Source organism: Macaca mulatta, chromosome 3 (genome assembly GCF_049350105.2).
Source record: "Macaca mulatta isolate MMU2019108-1 chromosome 3, T2T-MMU8v2.0, whole genome shotgun sequence".
Lineage (NCBI taxonomy): Eukaryota > Metazoa > Chordata > Mammalia > Primates > Cercopithecidae > Macaca > Macaca mulatta.
Window position 1 is genome coordinate 135,392,228 of NC_133408.1, and position 19,198 is coordinate 135,411,425.

At 34.8% G+C, this 19,198-nt stretch overlaps 1 protein-coding gene across 4 annotated transcripts in view; it reads left to right on the plus strand.

The window, feature by feature from the left end:
* The window catches only part of SEMA3A (semaphorin 3A), a 559,757-nt gene that overhangs the window by 494,671 nt on the left and 45,888 nt on the right, over positions 1 to 19,198 (plus strand). For all 4 annotated transcript variants that reach the window (XM_077998087.1, XM_028846125.2, XM_077998086.1 and 1 more), the window contains one exon: positions 16,162 to 16,304. In XM_077998087.1, the coding sequence (XP_077854213.1) occupies positions 16,162 to 16,304 (143 nt within the window). The remainder of the gene's footprint in view (positions 1 to 16,161; positions 16,305 to 19,198) is intronic.

Genomic DNA, 19,198 nt, shown 5'->3' on the forward strand with positions numbered 1-19,198 from the left:
TTCCTGGCAAAGGGAAGAAAAACGTGCTCTAATTTAAAAATGAGGTAGGTTAGGAAATACCATGTTTCTTGAATCACTACCAATTTTCCCTTTAAAGAGAACGTTTTAGTGTGAAGTCATCGATTAAATAAAATCATATAAATTACTTGTTATCATAGAGCAAAGGTTTTCTAAATAGAAAGTTCTCTATTATTTGGGTGTAGGATATGAAGGTTTGCTGCCTTGCTTTACTTCATCCAACTTCAAAAGTTAGTTTTAATTGCATTGTAGAAAAATGTTTTAATTAATTCTTGAACATGAGCCCCACTGAGAGGACCATTTTGTTTCTAAAGAGCAGAATGTTTTTATTTATACTCCACTTTTCTTTTAAATCGACCTTCTTGTGTTGACAATGTAAAAAGATGATCATCTTATCCTCCAAATCTTTTCAGTTTTATAGAAACTCATTAAAAACCTGTGTATTGTCTTTATGTCTTTATGTAATCAAGGGCAATATCCAAATTACTACTTTCTAAAATATGTGTGTGTGTGTGTGTGTATGTGGAAGGGATGTGTGTGTATATGTGTAACCTTGTGAGATAATAAAAAAATTGTTCCTAGAGATTATTTACCTAATGAAATTCTATCAGATATACTCAAATGACAAGAGCATCTAATCTAATCACACACTAGGTTTATACCTAATGTAATTCAAAAGCATAACAATGTAAATTATTCAAGGACAGTTGATGATGATGGATGAATACATATACACTATGAATTTATTTATTGAAGACCTAATGCAAAGAAGCATCTATAAATATGGCAGCTTCCTGTAGTTAAGAGGGAATAAATAACCAAATATTACAGAAATGCCTATAAATATTATAGTTAAAGTAGCTAGATTAATCAAAACACATTGAAATCCTTCTAATCCATATTTAACATTATAAGATACAGACCTCTAAATCATTATTCATAGTGAACTTGTAAATAACAAGACATTATATGCAACTTTTGCCATCTGCAATGGACAAAAACCACTGTAAAAAATTTTTTTAAAGGCACATAATTACGTTATCCCACATTGAAATATTGAAGAATTGTCTCTTAAACAGTCAGTAGAAAACACCACATACTTATAAGATAAAAGAGTTTAAGCATAGGTCACAATTTAGTAGATAATAATTATCAAATCATGACATAAAATAACAAAAAAGTTAAATAAATTTTCATATATCTATTTAGTCCAAATTAGATTAATATGCCCAGCATTTTCCTTAAGATACGTTTGTGCTCAGCACTATATTCCTGCAATTCAATTTGAGGCATTCATTCACCATGGTAGAAAAGCTATTTTAAGATATCATGATGGGAATCAATCAATCAATAATATAGAAATACAAAGTTGAAATGTGACAGAATAAATTGTCTTAAAAAACAAACTTTATGGCCAGGTGCGGTGGCTCACGCCTATAATCCCAGCACTTTGGGAGGCCAAGGTGGGCAGATCCCGAGGTCAGGAGAGCGAGTCCATCCTGGCTAACATGGTGAAACCACGTCTCTACTAAAAATACAAAAAAATAAATAAATAAAAATTAGCTGGGGATGGTGGCACACGCCTGAGTCCCAGCACTCAGGAGGCTGAGGCAGGAGAATCACGTGAACCCGGATGGCAGAGGTTGCAGTGAGCCGAGATGGCGCCACTGCACTCCAGCCTGGGTAATAGAGTGAGACTCCATCTAAAAATAAATAAATAAACAAACTTTATTTACTATACATTTAATTTTCAAAAGCAATTCTATAGCATATAGCCGGTTACATTATAAAAAGTTTCCTAAAAGGCCAGGCGTGGTGGCTCACGCCTGTAATCCCAGCACTTTGGGAGGCCAAGGTGGGCAGATTACGAGGTCAGGAGATCGAGACCATCCTGGCAAACATGGTGAAACCCCGTCTCTACTAAAAATACAAAAAAAAAACAAAAAAAAAAAAAACAAAAATTAGCCCGGTGTGGTGGCGGGCACCTGTAATTCCAGCTACTCGGGAGGCTGAGGCAGGAGAATGGTTTGAACCTTGGAGGTGGAGCTTGCAGTGAGTCAAGATTGTGCCACTGCACTCCACCCTGGGCAATAGAGAGAGACCCCATCTCAAAAAAAAAAAAAAAAATTAAGTTTCCTATTGAATTATAAAATGTTAACGACCACAATATTTAAGTAAAAACAACATACTTTGTTGATTTTGTTCCAGTTTAAGGATAAGTGTGAACCATTAGGATAAGTACAGTACTGGTAAAAGAAACTAAATCATTCACCCATTATAATAATTATTGTATTTACATATTGTATTTTCTTAATTTTGCCTTAATCCTTATATTCACCTAAGTTCACCTTTGCTGAATCTGCTTTTTATTTTTGGGAAGCATAAAAGTATTTTTTCTAATATTTTGATATGAAAAATTTCAAATACAGGAAAGTTAAAATAATTTTACTGCTATAAACCTTTGTCTTCCACCTAGATTCTACAAATTTACAATTTACTACAATGTATCATGTATTTATCCAGTCACTCCTCTCTCCATTCATCAATCATCTTTCTTTTTATTAAGGCAAAGTAGCTTCAGACATCGGTACACCCTTCTTACATGATTAATGATATGTCTTCCACTTCAGTTTTCAGAAAGAATACTTGTATTTTGATGACGTCAATGACACACTTTCAGAAAATGATTTTTGGTGGTAAACACATTTCTTAATAATGAAGCAGAAGTAATCAACCATGGGATAACAATAAGGATAGCTATTTCACAATAGTATGTTGTTCTAAGCCTGGGTGTATCAGCTCTATTATCTTTATAATGTCTCCAAATGCTCACTTTATGAGTAAGAACTCAAGACAGGGATGTTAACTTGCTCATGATCACACAGTAACTAAGTGGTGTAGCTAAACTGGATACTGTGACAGCTTCTTAACACTGCCACCATCTCCATGAAGGCGGTTTATAAACCATAAGCCAATTATGTAAGTATATATAACAGTGTTTGTTTGAGTTCAAGTAAACAAGTATCCTAAAGTGTAATATATTGTTAGGAACTAGAGAGGATTCAAAGATGAATGGCAAACTCTAACTAAAAACAAACAAACAAACAAACAAACAAAAACTTAGTGAAATAGAAATGGAAACCCAGATTTGTATTGCTCTAAAGAATAAACTAGTGCTGGTTGGCAGGTAACTCATCGAAAATCAGACAAAATACTGTATTATAAAAATGCAGAAGAGAAATTTCCACCTGACAAATTTAGAGAAAGGACTTGTGAAATATATTTGAAAGTAGTCTTGAAAAATTGTCATGATTCTTGGTAAAGCAATTTTCATAAATAAAGTAATTTAAGAATAAAAGTTTTGGGAATCCCAAGTGGTAGGGTAGGAGGATACAAGGAAATTCAACTGGAAGTGAGCCTAGAATTATGTAATTTTTAGCCTAGAATTTGTATTTTGGGGCTAGGTACCAGAGACATTGCATGTCTTTTAAAGGCATCTGAATTTGCTTAGCCAATGAAAAACCATTAAAAAACTGTGTATATTTAGAGATATACCTTGTAAATATTGTAAAATATTGATTTGGAAGAAAATTATTTAAAGCAATGGTCCATTTTTTTGTAGGCACACACCCATAATTTTGCTTGCAGTTTCTTTTTTTAACTTTTATTTTAGGTTTGGGGGTACGTGTGAAGGTTTGCTTTTTAGGTAAACTTATGTCACAGGGGTTTGTTGTACAGATTATTTCATCACTCAGGTATTGAGCCTAGTAGCCCATAGTTATTTTTTTCTGCTCCTCTCCCTTTTCCCACTCTCCACCCTCAAGTAGAGTCCAGTGTCTGTTGTTACCTTCTTTGTGTTCAGAAGTGGTTATCATTTAGCTGCCTCTTACAAGTGAGAACATGCAGGTATTTGGTTTTCTATTCCTGTTTTAGTTTGCTAAGGATAAGAGTCTCTGGCTCCATCCATGTTCCTACAAAAGACATGATCTCATATTTTTATGGCTGCATAGTATTCCATGGTGTACATGCACTAATTACATTTTTTAAAATTCAATCTATCATTGATGGGCAATCTATCTATCATTAGGTTGATTCCATGTCTTTGCTATTGTGAACAGTGCTACAAAAAACATTCATGTGCACGTGTCTTTATGGTACAATGATTTATATTCCTCTTGATATATACCTAGTAATGGGTTTGCTGGGTTGCATGGTAGTTCAAAGCATGGGACTCGTTCGAGAGGTCACATCAATCCTTTAAGAGAGAGATGGGAAGACTTTAAATAGAAAAAAAGTAAATAAGGGAAAAATATTCTAAAAATTATTAGTGGAGAATTGGTAGTAATTGCCAATTAAATAGATATGGGAGTTGAAACTGAAAAGATGAAAGTGGAAAACATTTTCTCCTCAAAGGCAGGGTTGAATAAGAGATACAAGGTACTTAATTTGATTTAAGGTACAGAGTCAAGATCACTCCACACCACAGTGATGTTCGTGATGACTTTATCTATTTATGCTTGTAAGTCCAATATCCCAAAGCCTTTTACTTCTTCTTCAGTCATTTGCCTTTATGAGGAAAACTATAAACCATTTCTTTTGGTTATGTCCATTTAGTTCAAATAGCCTTATTTTGTAGTGGTAGATGGTAGCAAGCTTTCCTACTATTCTCTTGATTAATGATTAAAAAGTATGTTAAAATAGTAAATCAAATAACCAAATAGTGTAGAAGTACCTGCAACTTAGAGACATGTTGCAAATTACATAGGTGCAAACACTCCGTGTAGCTTGAAGCAGTAGAAGGAACTCGGCTCTTGTTATGCCCTGGCTCTGCCAGTTACTAGTTTGTACCTGGAACATTCACTGGGTCTTAATCCCAGGATTTCTTTCTGGGGTATGCGTGGATTAGATAATGCAGATAGTACAGAAGGAAAGGGTGCAATAAATAGTACCTATTATTTTCACTTGCCTTCTGTGTTTATCTTTCATTCTAATCAGCCCTTCCCTCTCTCCTGATGTGACTCATCTTGAACTTTTCTTGGGGTTAAACTATCCCAAGGGCTATTCACAGTTTCCCAGCCAGCTAGCATCAGAAGTTTTTCCAGGCCTGTTCCTTGGCAGCCAGAGGTTTTTCTATTCCACAGCCAAAAATGATATATCTACTCTGCTTAGGCTGTTAGCTAAGAATGTGAGATGACCTTATGTTGCATTCCCTGCATTCTTAATGCACTGAAAGTTCCGATTCATGGTCTATTGATTCTTTGGGGCTTTTGTTTTCTGTATGTTGTGGCATAGCTGAAAAGGGAAGAAACCAGTCACTGTGGCCGCCATCCTGGTGTGCTGGCAGTCATCTGGTGATAATTATTCCCCATTACCAATTTCCCAGCTAGTTTCTTTGTAAATATTTTGAAGTTTGAGGCTGTGATATTGGAAATATTAATATAACGTTATAATTTACATAATTTATCATTAGTCTTTGTTATTTTAGCTGTCTTTAGCAGGTTTTTAGAATCCTTATCAGCTATCAACTTGCTTCCACTGGTAATCTAAGGTTACGTTACCATTATTCATTTATTTATTTATATTTATGTATTTAAAGACTGAGTCTCACTTTGTCACCCAGGCTAGAGTGCAGTGGATGGCAGCATCTCGGCTCACTGCAACTTCCACCTCCTGAGTTCAAGAGATTCTCCTGCCTCAGCTTCCCAAGTAACTGGGTCCACAGGCACCCACCACCATGCCCAGCTTCTTTTTGTGTTTTAGTAGAGACAGGGTTTCACCATATTGGCCAGGCTGGTCTTGAACTCCTCACCTCAAGTGATCTGCCTGCCTCGGCCTCCCAAAGTGCTGGGATTACAGGCATGAGCCACCGCACCTGATCTTATGTTACCATTAACTTTTAAACATATATTTTATACAATATTTCACAAAGTTTTAAAAACTATGTTATAAAATAATAACAGCTAGCAATTTTCAAGACCAGTAATATGCTTGGCATTGGCAGATAGATAGATGCGTATGTATTCCCTAATTAATTCTCCCAACATTCCTCAAAGATATATACTTTCTGATAGTCAAGTAACTGAGGCTAGTTGATATTTTTTTCTTTTTTCTTTTATTGTGGGGGGGCGGTGGGGCATGGGGGAACAGAGTCTCCTCTGTTGCCCAGGATGGAGTGCAGTGGTGCGATCTCAGGACACTGCAACCTCCACCTCCAGGGTACAAGCAATTCTCGTGCCTCAGCCTCCCGAGTAGCTGGGATTATAGGTGTGTGCCACCATACCCGTCTAATTTTTTTTTTTTTTTTGTATTTTTAGTAGAGACGAGGTTTCATCATGTTGGCCAGGCTGGTCTCAATCTCCTGGCCTCAAGTGATTCACCCGCCTCGGCCTCCCCATGGTGCTGGGATTACAGGAGTCAGCCACCGTGCCCGGCCAAGTTGATACTTTTGAAGTAATAAATCTAGTGACTGGGAGACGCCTAATTTCTGCCCATTTTCTCTGAATCCTTTCACAAAGCAGTTTTTATATAAGTACAGTGAAGGAAAAACTTGCTTCTTTTTATGTTGCTTTCTGAAAGAGTTTTCCTTCATAGTTATATTGTCACTGGGATCTCCTTTAAAGTGTGAAGAAAAGAATGTGTATGTATATTTCTGTGGAATATCTACATTTTAAAGCCTTGTTTTTTCCTTTCAAAGAGGGTGTTACTATTGATTCAGAGAGAGAGGGGGGATTTCTGTCATTTTTCTGCAGTGGGGTTATGTTCCTCCTTCCCTGCTCTGCAACCTCGGACATGTTTTACAAGAGGATTGGCTGAGTGGTTCATGGTGTGAAATTAACTAGGCCTTGCAGCACTTGTGCGAGAGAGTTTATAATTATTAATTCCACCCTTTTTACAAATGAAATTTATATGATTTGTGTCCTAGAAAACCAATACATATCCCAACTTTTAAATTTACAGATACTCCAAATGCCTTACTTAATCATTCTGTACATTTGATTCATTCTCAGAAAAAATATTTTTGTTCTTGTCCTTTTGGGGGCTTGTTGGTGGAAGGGATAGGTCCAGCCAAATGCTGGTCAAAATGTTGCTGTACTAGACATTCAGTCTGATTCTAATGCTGAGAGCAGCAAAATGCATTCATTATTTAAATAAGCTCAAGCTGCCAAATGAATCATAAGTGCAGCGCGTGTCCTGTGCCAAGGTGTCATTTTCATTAAGTGTAAGATTGCACCTGAAGGACAGTTTAATTTGCAGCTGCTAAAAATATTTCAACAGAGTGGTACTGTTACAAGTGGCAGGTGGTGCCCAAACGAATTTTGCAAGAAATGCCATCTGTGGGATGAGGTATGGAAGAATGTCAAGGGGGTGGTAAAGGAGATAAAGGGGAAAGAGAGAAAAGTGGTGTTATTTACTCAGCGTTTATTGCTGTTATCATGACTAAAGTTTCCATGCTTCACATGATAGCATTGGCCCAAGATTAGTAAATGTGATTGTTTGTTCAGCTTCCACTATGTGCTGAGGACATTGCAAAATTGCCCTAGTATCTGTAAATACAAAGTTTATTCCCCAAAGGCATACCATTTAAGCTATGCAAATGCAAGAATCCTTTCCAATTCTATTTACCTTTCATAGTGTTTACATTGCAGTTTTTATGGCAGTGAGATTAATGCACTTTGATCTTGCTAAAATGGATATTGCCCCTTTCTCTTGATGTTCAGATTTTAATATACATTCACAATGACTTTCTCCTTCACAAAGCAATAAATCTTTTCAAATTAATTTCAAAACTATTTTGTTACACTACTGTTAGATGGCATTTTGTGAACAGAGTAGATGGCATTTTCATGTGGAAAGACATCCAGGGTCCCTGTATACATTATTAAAGATCTGTATTTGTGTCAATTAGTTTCAGCGGCCACATTGAAATCAACAATTTGTAACTGCAGGCTGAAAATAGGTATTCTTTACTTTAATGGGCTACAGGACACAGGTTTAAAAAGAAAACTTAATTATTAGATTTGAGTTTTTCATTTCTGCTTGCATTTAATGGGAGTGACTGGACGTAGAATAGCTTCCTTTGTGAATATCACAAACTTTCTTAGGTTACCAAGGGGAATTAATAAAGTAGGTCAATCTGAATAGATATTGGTAAACCTTTTCCGTAGGGAGTTTTTGATGACAAGGCAAGTTATTGAATTTCTTGTGGTTTCACAGGACAATGGGAATCTCTGATCTCCAACATATGCATTGTTCTTAGCTACATAAAATGGAGAGACATGTTTTCTATTATTTTAATCCTATTGACAAAATCTAATTCTGAAGAATTGCAAATAGAAAATTTTAATGCATTAATTATCTATTGCAAAGAAAAGAACAGCTTCTAGGTTAAAAGAACATTCATAAAATTTCAAAAAAGCATTTTGAAACCCTGCCATTGTATAATATCTTGCAGAAATAGTAGCAAATTTAAAGAAGCATGTGTAAGCATTTCTTTAACTGACATCCTAAACATTTTCAAGTCTATGGTAAGCTCAACTCATCCAAAAAACTTGTAAACCTTGCCAAAAAACAAGAAAATGTAATTCCTTCTTTCAAAGGAACCTACCATTTTAGTTTAGGAGATTCATTTATGTATTAATTCATTCATTAAGTCATTTGGGAACTATGCACTGTTTCAGGATTTATGCTTAGCAAGAAAGAAAAAGAAAAAAAAATAGGGATAAAAAAAATAGGGATATTAGTTTACAAGAAGATGGATGGAGGGAAACAAGTGATTAAGATAGAGTTTTGTAGATTCTAATTGTGGAATACGCACCAGATGCCAGGGAAAGGTTTGTGTGTTAAAAGGCAATAGACCATACAACGTGGTTTGGAGATGGTAAGGCTGGAGGCAGGGAAAACAGAGTGAATGTGACGCCAGGAGAGAAAAGATAAGGGCCTACATGTGGATAGTTGCAGTGGGAAAGATTAAAAATAAGCTTACTGGAAAACATTGTTATATATAGAAGCTGAAGGCGAGAAAGGAAGAAATATAGGACAAATGCCTGTCATAAGACAAGTATGAAAATGCCGATATTATAAAGAGAATTAAATGTTATAAAATAAGTAGAAGCAAAGATTCTTTCCATGTCACATGAACAACAAGTTTATTAAGATAGTAGATAAGGTGTTGTACAATGATAAACAGTTTAATTAAAGGATTCATAATGAGAGTCTGTGGTCAGTTCTGGTGGAAAGATACATCAAGGTTAGTTAATGCATGTTAGGAACACTATGAAAATGTAACTGACAAGGTTTCCCATTTCCCTATCATGCTAAAAGACTTGGGAGCCAAAATCGTGACCCACCTCAAGTATATATATTGATCCACGTGGTAGATACTTTTAGCCTTTGTCCTGACAGAATAACATCAGTACATCAGTTTTGTCTTTTTTGTTTATATGTCTTAAATTATGTTAATTTCTCAAATCTATGAAACCTGAAATCTGTTCTGGAAAATGTATTATATAAATGCATTCATATTTGTTTTTATATACTGTATGGGGGGCTTAGAGGAAATAGATAATGCAGGCAGAAGACCAGTTACATTATTCCAAAATATTACTGTAAAATAATGAGGACACAAATTATACTAGCAATATTAAGATTATAAAACAAGAAAAGGAAATGAAAACCATAGGAATACTTTTGGTATTAAATTTAGAGCACTGAAAAAGAAGTCCTGCAAGAGATGGAAACTTTTAAGGTAAAATAACATTTTATTTATATGCCTGATGATGAGATTAACCAAAATGAAAAAGGTAGGAACAGAAGCAGTTTCAAGAGGAAAGTTTATAAGTAAGAAACTTATATACTTAAGAAATTACTTAAGACATTTCTCATAAAATTAAAAAATAAGTATGATAAAGTTGCAGTGAGGTATCTAGATAGAAATTTTTATGCAGAATTTTGAAATGCAGCATTAGGTCTAAAAAAAAAAAATAGGAAAGTTGACAGAGCTTGAACTTGAAGCTGCAGAAGTATATAAGTTCTCAAAGAGAAATAAGCAAATATAAGATCATTAACAGCTGGGCACAGTGGCTCACGCCTGTAATCCAGCACTTTGGGAAGCCGAGATGGGTGGATCACCTGAGGTCAGGAGTTCAAGACCAGCCTGATCAACATGGTGAAATCCTATCTCTACTAAAAATACAGAAATCAACTGGGTGTGGTGGCGTCGCCTGTAATCTCAGCTACTTGGGAGGCTGAGGCAGGAGAATAACTTGAACCCGGGTGGTAGAGGTTGCAGTGTACTGAGATCATGCCAATGCACTCCAGCCTGGGCAACAGAGTGAGACTCCGTCTAAAAAAAGAAAAAAAAGAAAAAAAGAAAGAGAGAGAGAGTGAGAGAAAGAAAGAAAGAAGAAAGAAAGATCATTAACAATATTGAAATAGTGAAAGAAACACTAGGTGATGACTTCATTTATAGAAGTAAAAGAAAATAAAGGGCACTTAAAGAAAAATTTAAGAAGTATATATAGAAATTTAGGCCGGGCGCGGTGGCTCAAGCCTGTAATCCCAGCACTTTGGGAGGCCGAGGCGGGCGGATCACAAGGTCAGGAGATCGAGACCATCCTGGCTAACACGGTGAAACCCCGTCTCTACTAAAAAAATACAAAAAACTAGCCGGGCGAGGTGGTGGGCGCCTGTAGTCCCAGCTACTCGGGAGGCTGAGGCAGGAGAATGGCGTAAACCCGGGGGAGGCGGAGCTTGCAGTGAGCTGAGATCCGGCCACTGCACTCCATCCCGGGTGACAGAGCAAGACTCCGTCTCAAAAAAAAAAAAAAAAAAAAAAAAAAAAAAAAAAAAAGAAGTATATATAGAAATTTAGAAAAAGGGAAAGAGAAGTCATGAATGAAATAGTGAAGTTTATATAGCTTACAATTCAGGTCCTGGGTCAGAAAAGCCACAAGAAGCCAGAAAAAGCAATGGAAATATTAGAAACACGTGAAATTTTATTGTGCCAATGTCTGAAGACAACTAAAACAGGATAGGTATACAAATCTATTTTTTTTGATAGTTCCTGTTGATTATCAATACAATAGCAGTGAAGGATGCAAAATGGCAGAATATATATATATATATATATATACCCATTGAAGAAGTCCTCCGGTTTAAAGAATGAATGCAAGGAATCATGATACTCAACAGCATACAGTGACTGTGGGAGTTTATTTTCAGGATAAAGAAATTTTTAAATGCATATTTGTATTTAAGGATTGTCATTAAAAAGGGAAAGAATAAAAAATCTAAGGAAGAAATATATCTCCTTCCTTCCTTTCTGCAACTCCCCACTTGTGAGAATGCTTTCTACTTTTCCTCACCTTTCTCAAGGTCTTAGGTTGTCTTGTTTCTTGTTTGTTTGTTTGTTTTTCTTTTTACTCTGTACACTCCTAATCACTCCACTGGCTCACTTTCAAATAACTTCAACTCTAGTCCACATTTCCTTCCTAAGCTTTTTTATTCATGACCTCTGGGTCTTCACAAGGCTCTCACTCTAAAGACACACTAAACAGAATTCATCTTCCTTCCATCTGTGAAATCTTCCCTTGCTCACATGCTCTCTATCTTAGTAACTCCTCTACAAGCAATTATTCAAATCAGAAGTTTCTTTTTTATGACTGCTCTCACTATTTCTTACATTCGACATATTATCAATGAGCATAATTCATCAATTGTATTTTCAATTGATCCCTGCATGTCTCCTTTCTCTATCCTCACTATCCCATCCACATCCAGGTCACTGTCCTTTCTCATTTGTGTTTCTATGACAGCCACCAAACTGGTCTTCCTCCCTTCATTTTGGCCTCACTGGAATTGTTTTGTTTTTGTTGTTTTTTGTTTGTTTGTTTAGTTTTTCTCTGCAGCAGCCAGAGTGATCCTCTGAAAATATACTCCTGACAATGTCATTACTAGGTCTAGAACACTTCAGTGGCTTTGTCCAGAGCCAGTAGGACAGATATATTCCTGAACATGACTTCCTGCATATTCTTGTCTCTGCTTAACTTTCTGTCATCATTTCTGACCACCTCCCATTTTCTTGACTACTCTCTGTGTGTACAACTTTCTCCATTGTTTTTGTGATTTTGCAAATGCATTCCTTCACCTGAGATGTTTCTGGTTTTTCTTCAGATGTTGAAGTATATGTCATATCTTCTGACTAAGACTTATGCAAATTATTTCTGGTATATTCCTTCAATGCCCTATCTCTCACGGCCTTTTTTTCTAAGCTCTTATTTTTGTTCTTTCTGTGCAGTTTAACAATCGTTCAGTTTAATTACCAGAATTCCCTTGAAGATAATAACTACAATCTAGACAAAAAACATTTTACCTTAATATGCCCTAATCTTCCACAATCCAAAGTATAGAGTAGGTATGTTACACTTATTTTATAAATGAAAATATAAATGGTAAGTGATTGCATGAAGAATAAAGTTATTTGTGCAAAAGTTTGTAGAATATTGGATTCAGAGCACATAGTGAGAGACCTTAGACTTAAAAATAAGAAAAGATCATTCTTCCCTGAAAGAAGAGAAATTAGAAGGTGAAGGAAGGAAAAGGAGAGAGTTACTACTAAATGGCTTTGGTCCTATCAGTACAGCAGGCAACAACACCATCTTTAGAGAGCAAATTAAAGATGTATATTTGTCGATTTGAGGAAGAGCAGGTGCTTTAAAATAGTTGTTGATAATAAATCTATAGTGATCTTAGAAGAAAATAAAACAATTTCTTAGCAACACTAGGGTTCTTGTTTAGGAAAAATAGCTTCAATTTATAGCAGATATATTTACTATGCGTACATGGGTTTTTAAACTCTTGCTTAAGTGTAAGGACAAAGGGGAAAAAACTGGGGATTTATATAGCTGCTACAGTGGAGATTCCAGCAGCCAAGAAATCCTAGATAATAGGATAGTTGGAATGACTGATTTTAAGGTTTGGATTGAATAAAGAGGTGATTCATCGGTGAGGGGATGAATACACTTAGAGAATAAGAGAGAAGGCTAAGACGACAAAACATAACAAGAAAGGGGAAGGCAATGTTTGTGGGACTGAAGAAGTAGAAAATGTGTGGTGAGCAGAGGTTTTGACCAAAAAGCAGATTTTCTAAATGTGAAACATTAGAAGAATGGCTCCTTTTAAATTGTTGGAAGAGATCAGCTAAAATCAAGGCCTATTATATTTGGAAATGGGAATGACTGTTTTTCAAGTCTGAGATATAACCTAAATTTCTTGAACACAAGTTATGTTAAATTGACAGTGTTTTTCTTGGATAGTCTCATTTTCTGTGTTAATGAATTTGGTTTTCATTTTCTGTGTGTACTTCTATTTTTTGGCTGTACCTGACACTGGATAAGATTGTTAATTCACCTGCAAAACTCCCCACATCTGTAGTTATCATATGTTAAAGAAGAGACTAAGATTGAAGGTCCTTTCAGCAATGAATATTCTTGATAATTTGCTTGAGTTAGTTCCCACTAGAGTCCAGATTTGTAAGATAATAATTATCCTCACATATTTTAGAGAGGTCAGTGCAGTGCTCAATAACATCTTCACTCATGCCCAAACACCAAGAGAACATAAGAATCTGCACATGTAAAATATTGTTTTCTTTGTTGTCATTTTCGTGCTTTTAACATTGCTTTTGTTAGACTGTGACGTTCTGAGAACAAGGATTATATATTATGGATTATCTTTTCTACATGGCGTCTTGCACATACTTGTGATCTAACAACAGGCAACTGAATTTAGTTACTCAGAGTTCTTTAAGTTATTCAAGTGTTTGTATGAACAACTACACTATTTTGGAGGTAATAGTAGACTAACTTCTCCCTCCATTGTTCCAGTGTTAAAGCAGAAGAATGTATGATTGTTTTCATTTTTATTCTGCAGTTGGATTATAATATCCTCAAACTTATCATGTGATGGAGGCTTCCTTTCGGTATCATCATAATAATATTAATATAGTGTATTTGTTAACATTTTACAAATTTGTTTCACATGTCTTAGGCTTAAAATATGTGTCTTTATGTTAACTATTTATGACAGACAAGGTGAATAGATCCCAGTTTGAAGTAACTCGATTTGAAATAAACATAATATGAAAATTATGCATCTGAGCTCAGAGAGGGAAGAGTCTTGTTAAAGGACACAGAAGCTGCAAGTGACTAAATTAATCACTGCACAAACAGGTTTGTGTTACATATGTGCTCACATACAAACACACACACACATTTCTGGAGCCTAACTTTACCAATGTGATTGTAATTCTTTAGTTTGTGACAGTAATTCCTAACATGTCACATTAATTATTCTGCTCACCATCCATTATGAGAAAATATACTCCTCATTATACATGCATATTTACATATATAATAGATATGTATGCATATGAACAAGTAGGAATTTTTGAACAAAAGAAAGCTTTGAACAGTTATCCAGGTTAAAGTAATATATTATTGTATGGATCTTTAAAAAAAATCTGGTGCTAAGCAATTCTACTTTAAAATTATTATTCTCCTACTCTTGTTCACTGGCACACTGAGCTTTAAATATGAACAGGCAATATTTCATATGTTTCACGTTATTTCCAGAATCTGTACAATTTGCCTAAAAAGGATAGTAAAGTTTGGCCTTGTGAAATATAGTTGAATGCATGGTCCCAGAGCAAATGTTAAAAGGTTACAAGCATAGGACACATGATAATGATGATTATTCACAGGTGTAAAGATCAGGACTAAATAACTTGGATTATATGTGGATAAAGCTAGTTTCAAGTTCTGATCTCTTCCTGGTCTCTTAAGAATGGTGCTGACCTGTACGTGTATATTTCATTGTTACCTGGATAAAATAATACACTAAGGAATAAATGTAGATTATTGTAAGAATATAAATGTCTGCAGTATCCTAAGTGCCTTCAGTGAGGTACCCTTAGGTTCATAGTACATAGTTTCTTAAGGCTATGAAACTATTACATATTTTATATAGTTTGTGAGACACAGGCATATCAACCCAAGAACATTCAAAAGTTCTCTTTTAAGTGGAGCTCTAAATGTCCCTGATATATATTCTGCATAACCTAGGCAGTCCCCTCCCCTCACCATTTTTCTTTTCTTTTCTTGTTGCACAGATATTCATGACTGCCTATCATGTTTTAAGCTTTAGGTTCACCGCATCAAAAAAAAAATACAACAAATCCCTATTTTCATGGAACGTATATTTCATTGGGGTGGCGGGGGAGACAGACATAAGCAAAGGAAGATTAGATAGACAAATGGATAGATTAATCAATAAATACTTTGGGAGATGTATCATATCAGACAATAAATCCAATTAAGATATTGGAGAGTTTGGAGAAGGAGTGATAGAGCAGAGGTTCATTCTGGCTGTTGTGTGGAGACAAGGGTTGGTAAGGTAGAAACTGAGAAACTAGTTAGGAATCTACTTTAGTAATTCATATTGGCAGTAGTGTCCTGAGGGAAAGTGGTATTGAAGAATGTGGAAAGAAATGGAGATAAATAGGGATATGCTGATAGATAGAATGTTGGGTATGAGAGAAAGGGAGAACTCAAGGGTGACCGGGATTTTTTCCTGTGTATCCAGTGGAACGACACTGCCATTTACAGGAAACGGGAATGACAGGAGAGGATTTCTTTTATTTTATATAGATTTCACTTTTCCCTTCCCACTCAGTCTTTGCTGAAAACTGAAATAGACCTATTAGTATTTTGATTTAAATTCTTATGCTTAAAAGAAAGAATAACAATGGTGACAGCAATAAGTAATATTTGATAGTACTTATAGTTTGCAAAATATTTTAATATCCAGTGATGGATCTGCAATGTATGATCACTCTAAAGATTTCTTTCTGCACCTACTCCTAACCTTCAGAACAAAATACAAAAATTTTTCTAGAGATATAAGGTATTTTATAAGATACTTTATAATGCATAAAAAACAGTTAATATGTACCTACAAAATGGAAAAAGGAAAGATACGTTTCTTGAAATATATCAATTAAGAGTTAAGAAAAAGTAAAAATGGACCATAAAGAATGGTATTATTTATTAAGCTGTGAATTAATATATGCTATAATTTGTCTCTCAGATCCAAGGTTCATTAGTGCCCACCTCATCCCAGAGAGTGACAATCCTGAAGATGACAAAGTATACTTTTTCTTCCGTGAAAATGCAATAGATGGAGAACACTCTGGAAAAGCTACTCACGCTAGAATAGGTCAGATATGCAAGGTGAGGTAAAGAAAAAAAAAATGAGAAGGATGTCATTTTCCCATAACGACTTTGCTTTTTAAAATTTTCTACCTGTGTGCACATGCAATAAAATTTTGGCTACAGTTTGACTGATATAACAAATAAATGGTAAATAATGATTGAATATTATAGTTGGTTATGAGTAACTCTACACAGTCAAATATGCAGGTAGAGGTTGTGAGGTAACTGGCATTGTTTCATAATTACATTACATAATATCTGTTTGAAATTCTAGAGTAATAAAATGATTTTATTTTACCTGGGAGAAGATAATTTAAGGTTTTTCAGTCCTAGCACAGTTTTCGATGCCTTGTAAGTTTGTTAGTTTTTGTTTTGTTTTGAGACAGAGTCTTGCTCTGTCCCCTAGGCTGGAGTGCAGTGGTACAATCTCAGCTCACTGCAAACTCCGCCTCCCTGGTTCAAGTGATTCTCCCACCTCAGCCTCCCAAGTAGCTGGGATTATAGGCACCTGCTATCACACCTAGCTAAGTTTTGTATTTTTAGTAGAGGCGGGGTTTCACCATGTTGGCCAGGCTGGTCTTGAACTCCTGATCTCAGATGATCCGCCCCCTTCGACCTCCCAAAGCGTTGGGATTACAGGAGTGAGCCACCGCGCTCGGCCTACCTTGTAAGTTTTGAATAAATATTTGTTGTTGGAAGATGTGAAGTATTCATTTAAGAGAGAAAAACATGAAAGCTCGTTTGTACAAACTGATTGTAGCATCCTATGTACACATATACACACAGCACACACACAAACACCCATACAAAAACAATTTTGAAGCTGTGAGCTTTACCTATCTGAGGTATTTCACTCATTGTATGGCTTAATGTCAAATGTAATATTGCATTATACTGTTAGATACATGGAAAAAAAATTGCTCAACAAACATAGATTAATTAGTATCATCAGTGTGAAAATACAATAGTGCCATTTGTTTCCCTCTATGGTGCATAGTGCAGTATTTATGCAATATGAAAAAGTTAACTGTTAGTATATATTAAAGCACCCTTCAAATAAAGAAAATCATAAGCCACATTCCATGATCATCTTAAAATTGAATTCTGTCTTTTGAAGAAAGCATCCTGAAATTTAAAAAATCTGTTTCTTTCTATGTGTGACCTATTACCCCAATATGATCTAATTATTATCTCTAGTGTATTCAATTACTAAAAAATTAAAAGTTTTCAACACTTGAAAACATACAAATAACATGTGAAGTGAGATTTTTTTCTCTACAAAAAACATGTCATATTTAAAAGCACTACTTTCAAGGCTTAAAAAAATCTTTAAGGTATATAAAAGTATATAAACAAAATATAAATCAGTTTTACTCTAAAGGAGCGTGTTCTCTCAATATATGTACATAAATATCATTTTTGAAAACTATAGTTTCTAGTAAACACCTACCACAATAATAGAATTTATTACTATGCTTAGGTTAAATCAGTTTTCTTCAAGGTGAGAAGCCTTTCAAAATGTTTTCTCTGGAATGAGTTTCCTTTATTAAGGGTTATTCAAATATTTTCTCAACGTGTTGTTTGTAAAACATAAATTGCTTCAACTCCTTCAGCTTATGAAATATTTGATGCTAGCATGCTTTTGTCTGAGATCTATTTTTTGTATGGGTATTTAAGGCATATGTTTATCATGCATTCTTTAAATACTCACTGAATGCCTACTGTGTACAAGCACTGGCTGTGAACCCGCCTATGTTGGTAAGATCTCAATGCACAGTAGGAAGGAGACAGAGCATTATACCAAAACAAAACGAATTCATTCATTGCAGAGTAGAAAGGAAAGTTAAGTGATTTTTAAGATTCTCTTATTTATTTTAATAGACAATAAAAATTGTATATATTTACTGTGTGCAATATGACGTTTTAAAATGTGTAGGCATTGTGAAATAGCTAGATCATGCTAATTAATATGCATTATCTCACATACTTATAATTCTTCATGGTGATGACACTTAAAATCTACTCTTTTCACAAATTTCAATAATATAATTCATTGTTATTAATTAAAGTCATGATGTTGTACAATAGATCTCTTAAACTCATTTCTTCTATCTAAGTGAAATTTTGTATCTTGGACCAAATCTCTTCATCCCTCCCCCAAAGCCCCTGGTAACCACCGCTCTACTCTCTGCATCTTTGGGTTCAGCTTCCTATATTCTACATATAAGTGAGGTCATGTGGTATCTGTCTTTCCGTGCTTATCTCATTTCTCTTAACATAATGTCCCCCGGTTTATTCATGTTGACTCAAATGACAAGATTTCCTTCTTCTTGATTTTTATTTTTAAACTGTAAATTGATAATTATGACTACATAAATTTATGATTACAAAGCAATGTTATGATTTATGAATATAATGTGGAATAATTAAATCAACTAGTTAACACACCCATCACCTCAAATACTTATTTTTTGTGGTGAGAACATTTGAAATTTACTCTCTTACTATGATTTTGAAATGTATAATACATTATTATTTATGATACCACATTGTGCAACATATCTCAAAGAGAAAACTGTTTCTTCCACTTATCTACTTGATTTCCTTTGTTTTAAGGCTGAATTGTAGACCATTGTGTAAATGGACTACAATTTCTTTATCCATTGATCTGTAGATGAACATGAATTGATTTTATAAGTAATCCCTTGAATAAATAAAGGAACTACTCACAATAAATATCCCTTAAAAAGTCAAAAAAACTTGAGGGAATGATTTGACCACAAATGTAACAATAAGTGATAGCTACCTATATCTGGTCATTTAAAATGATTGGGAACTTTTAAAACATGAAGAACTGTATTTTATGTTTGTCTGAAGATACGAAGAAAACAGAAATATTTGAAATTATCATT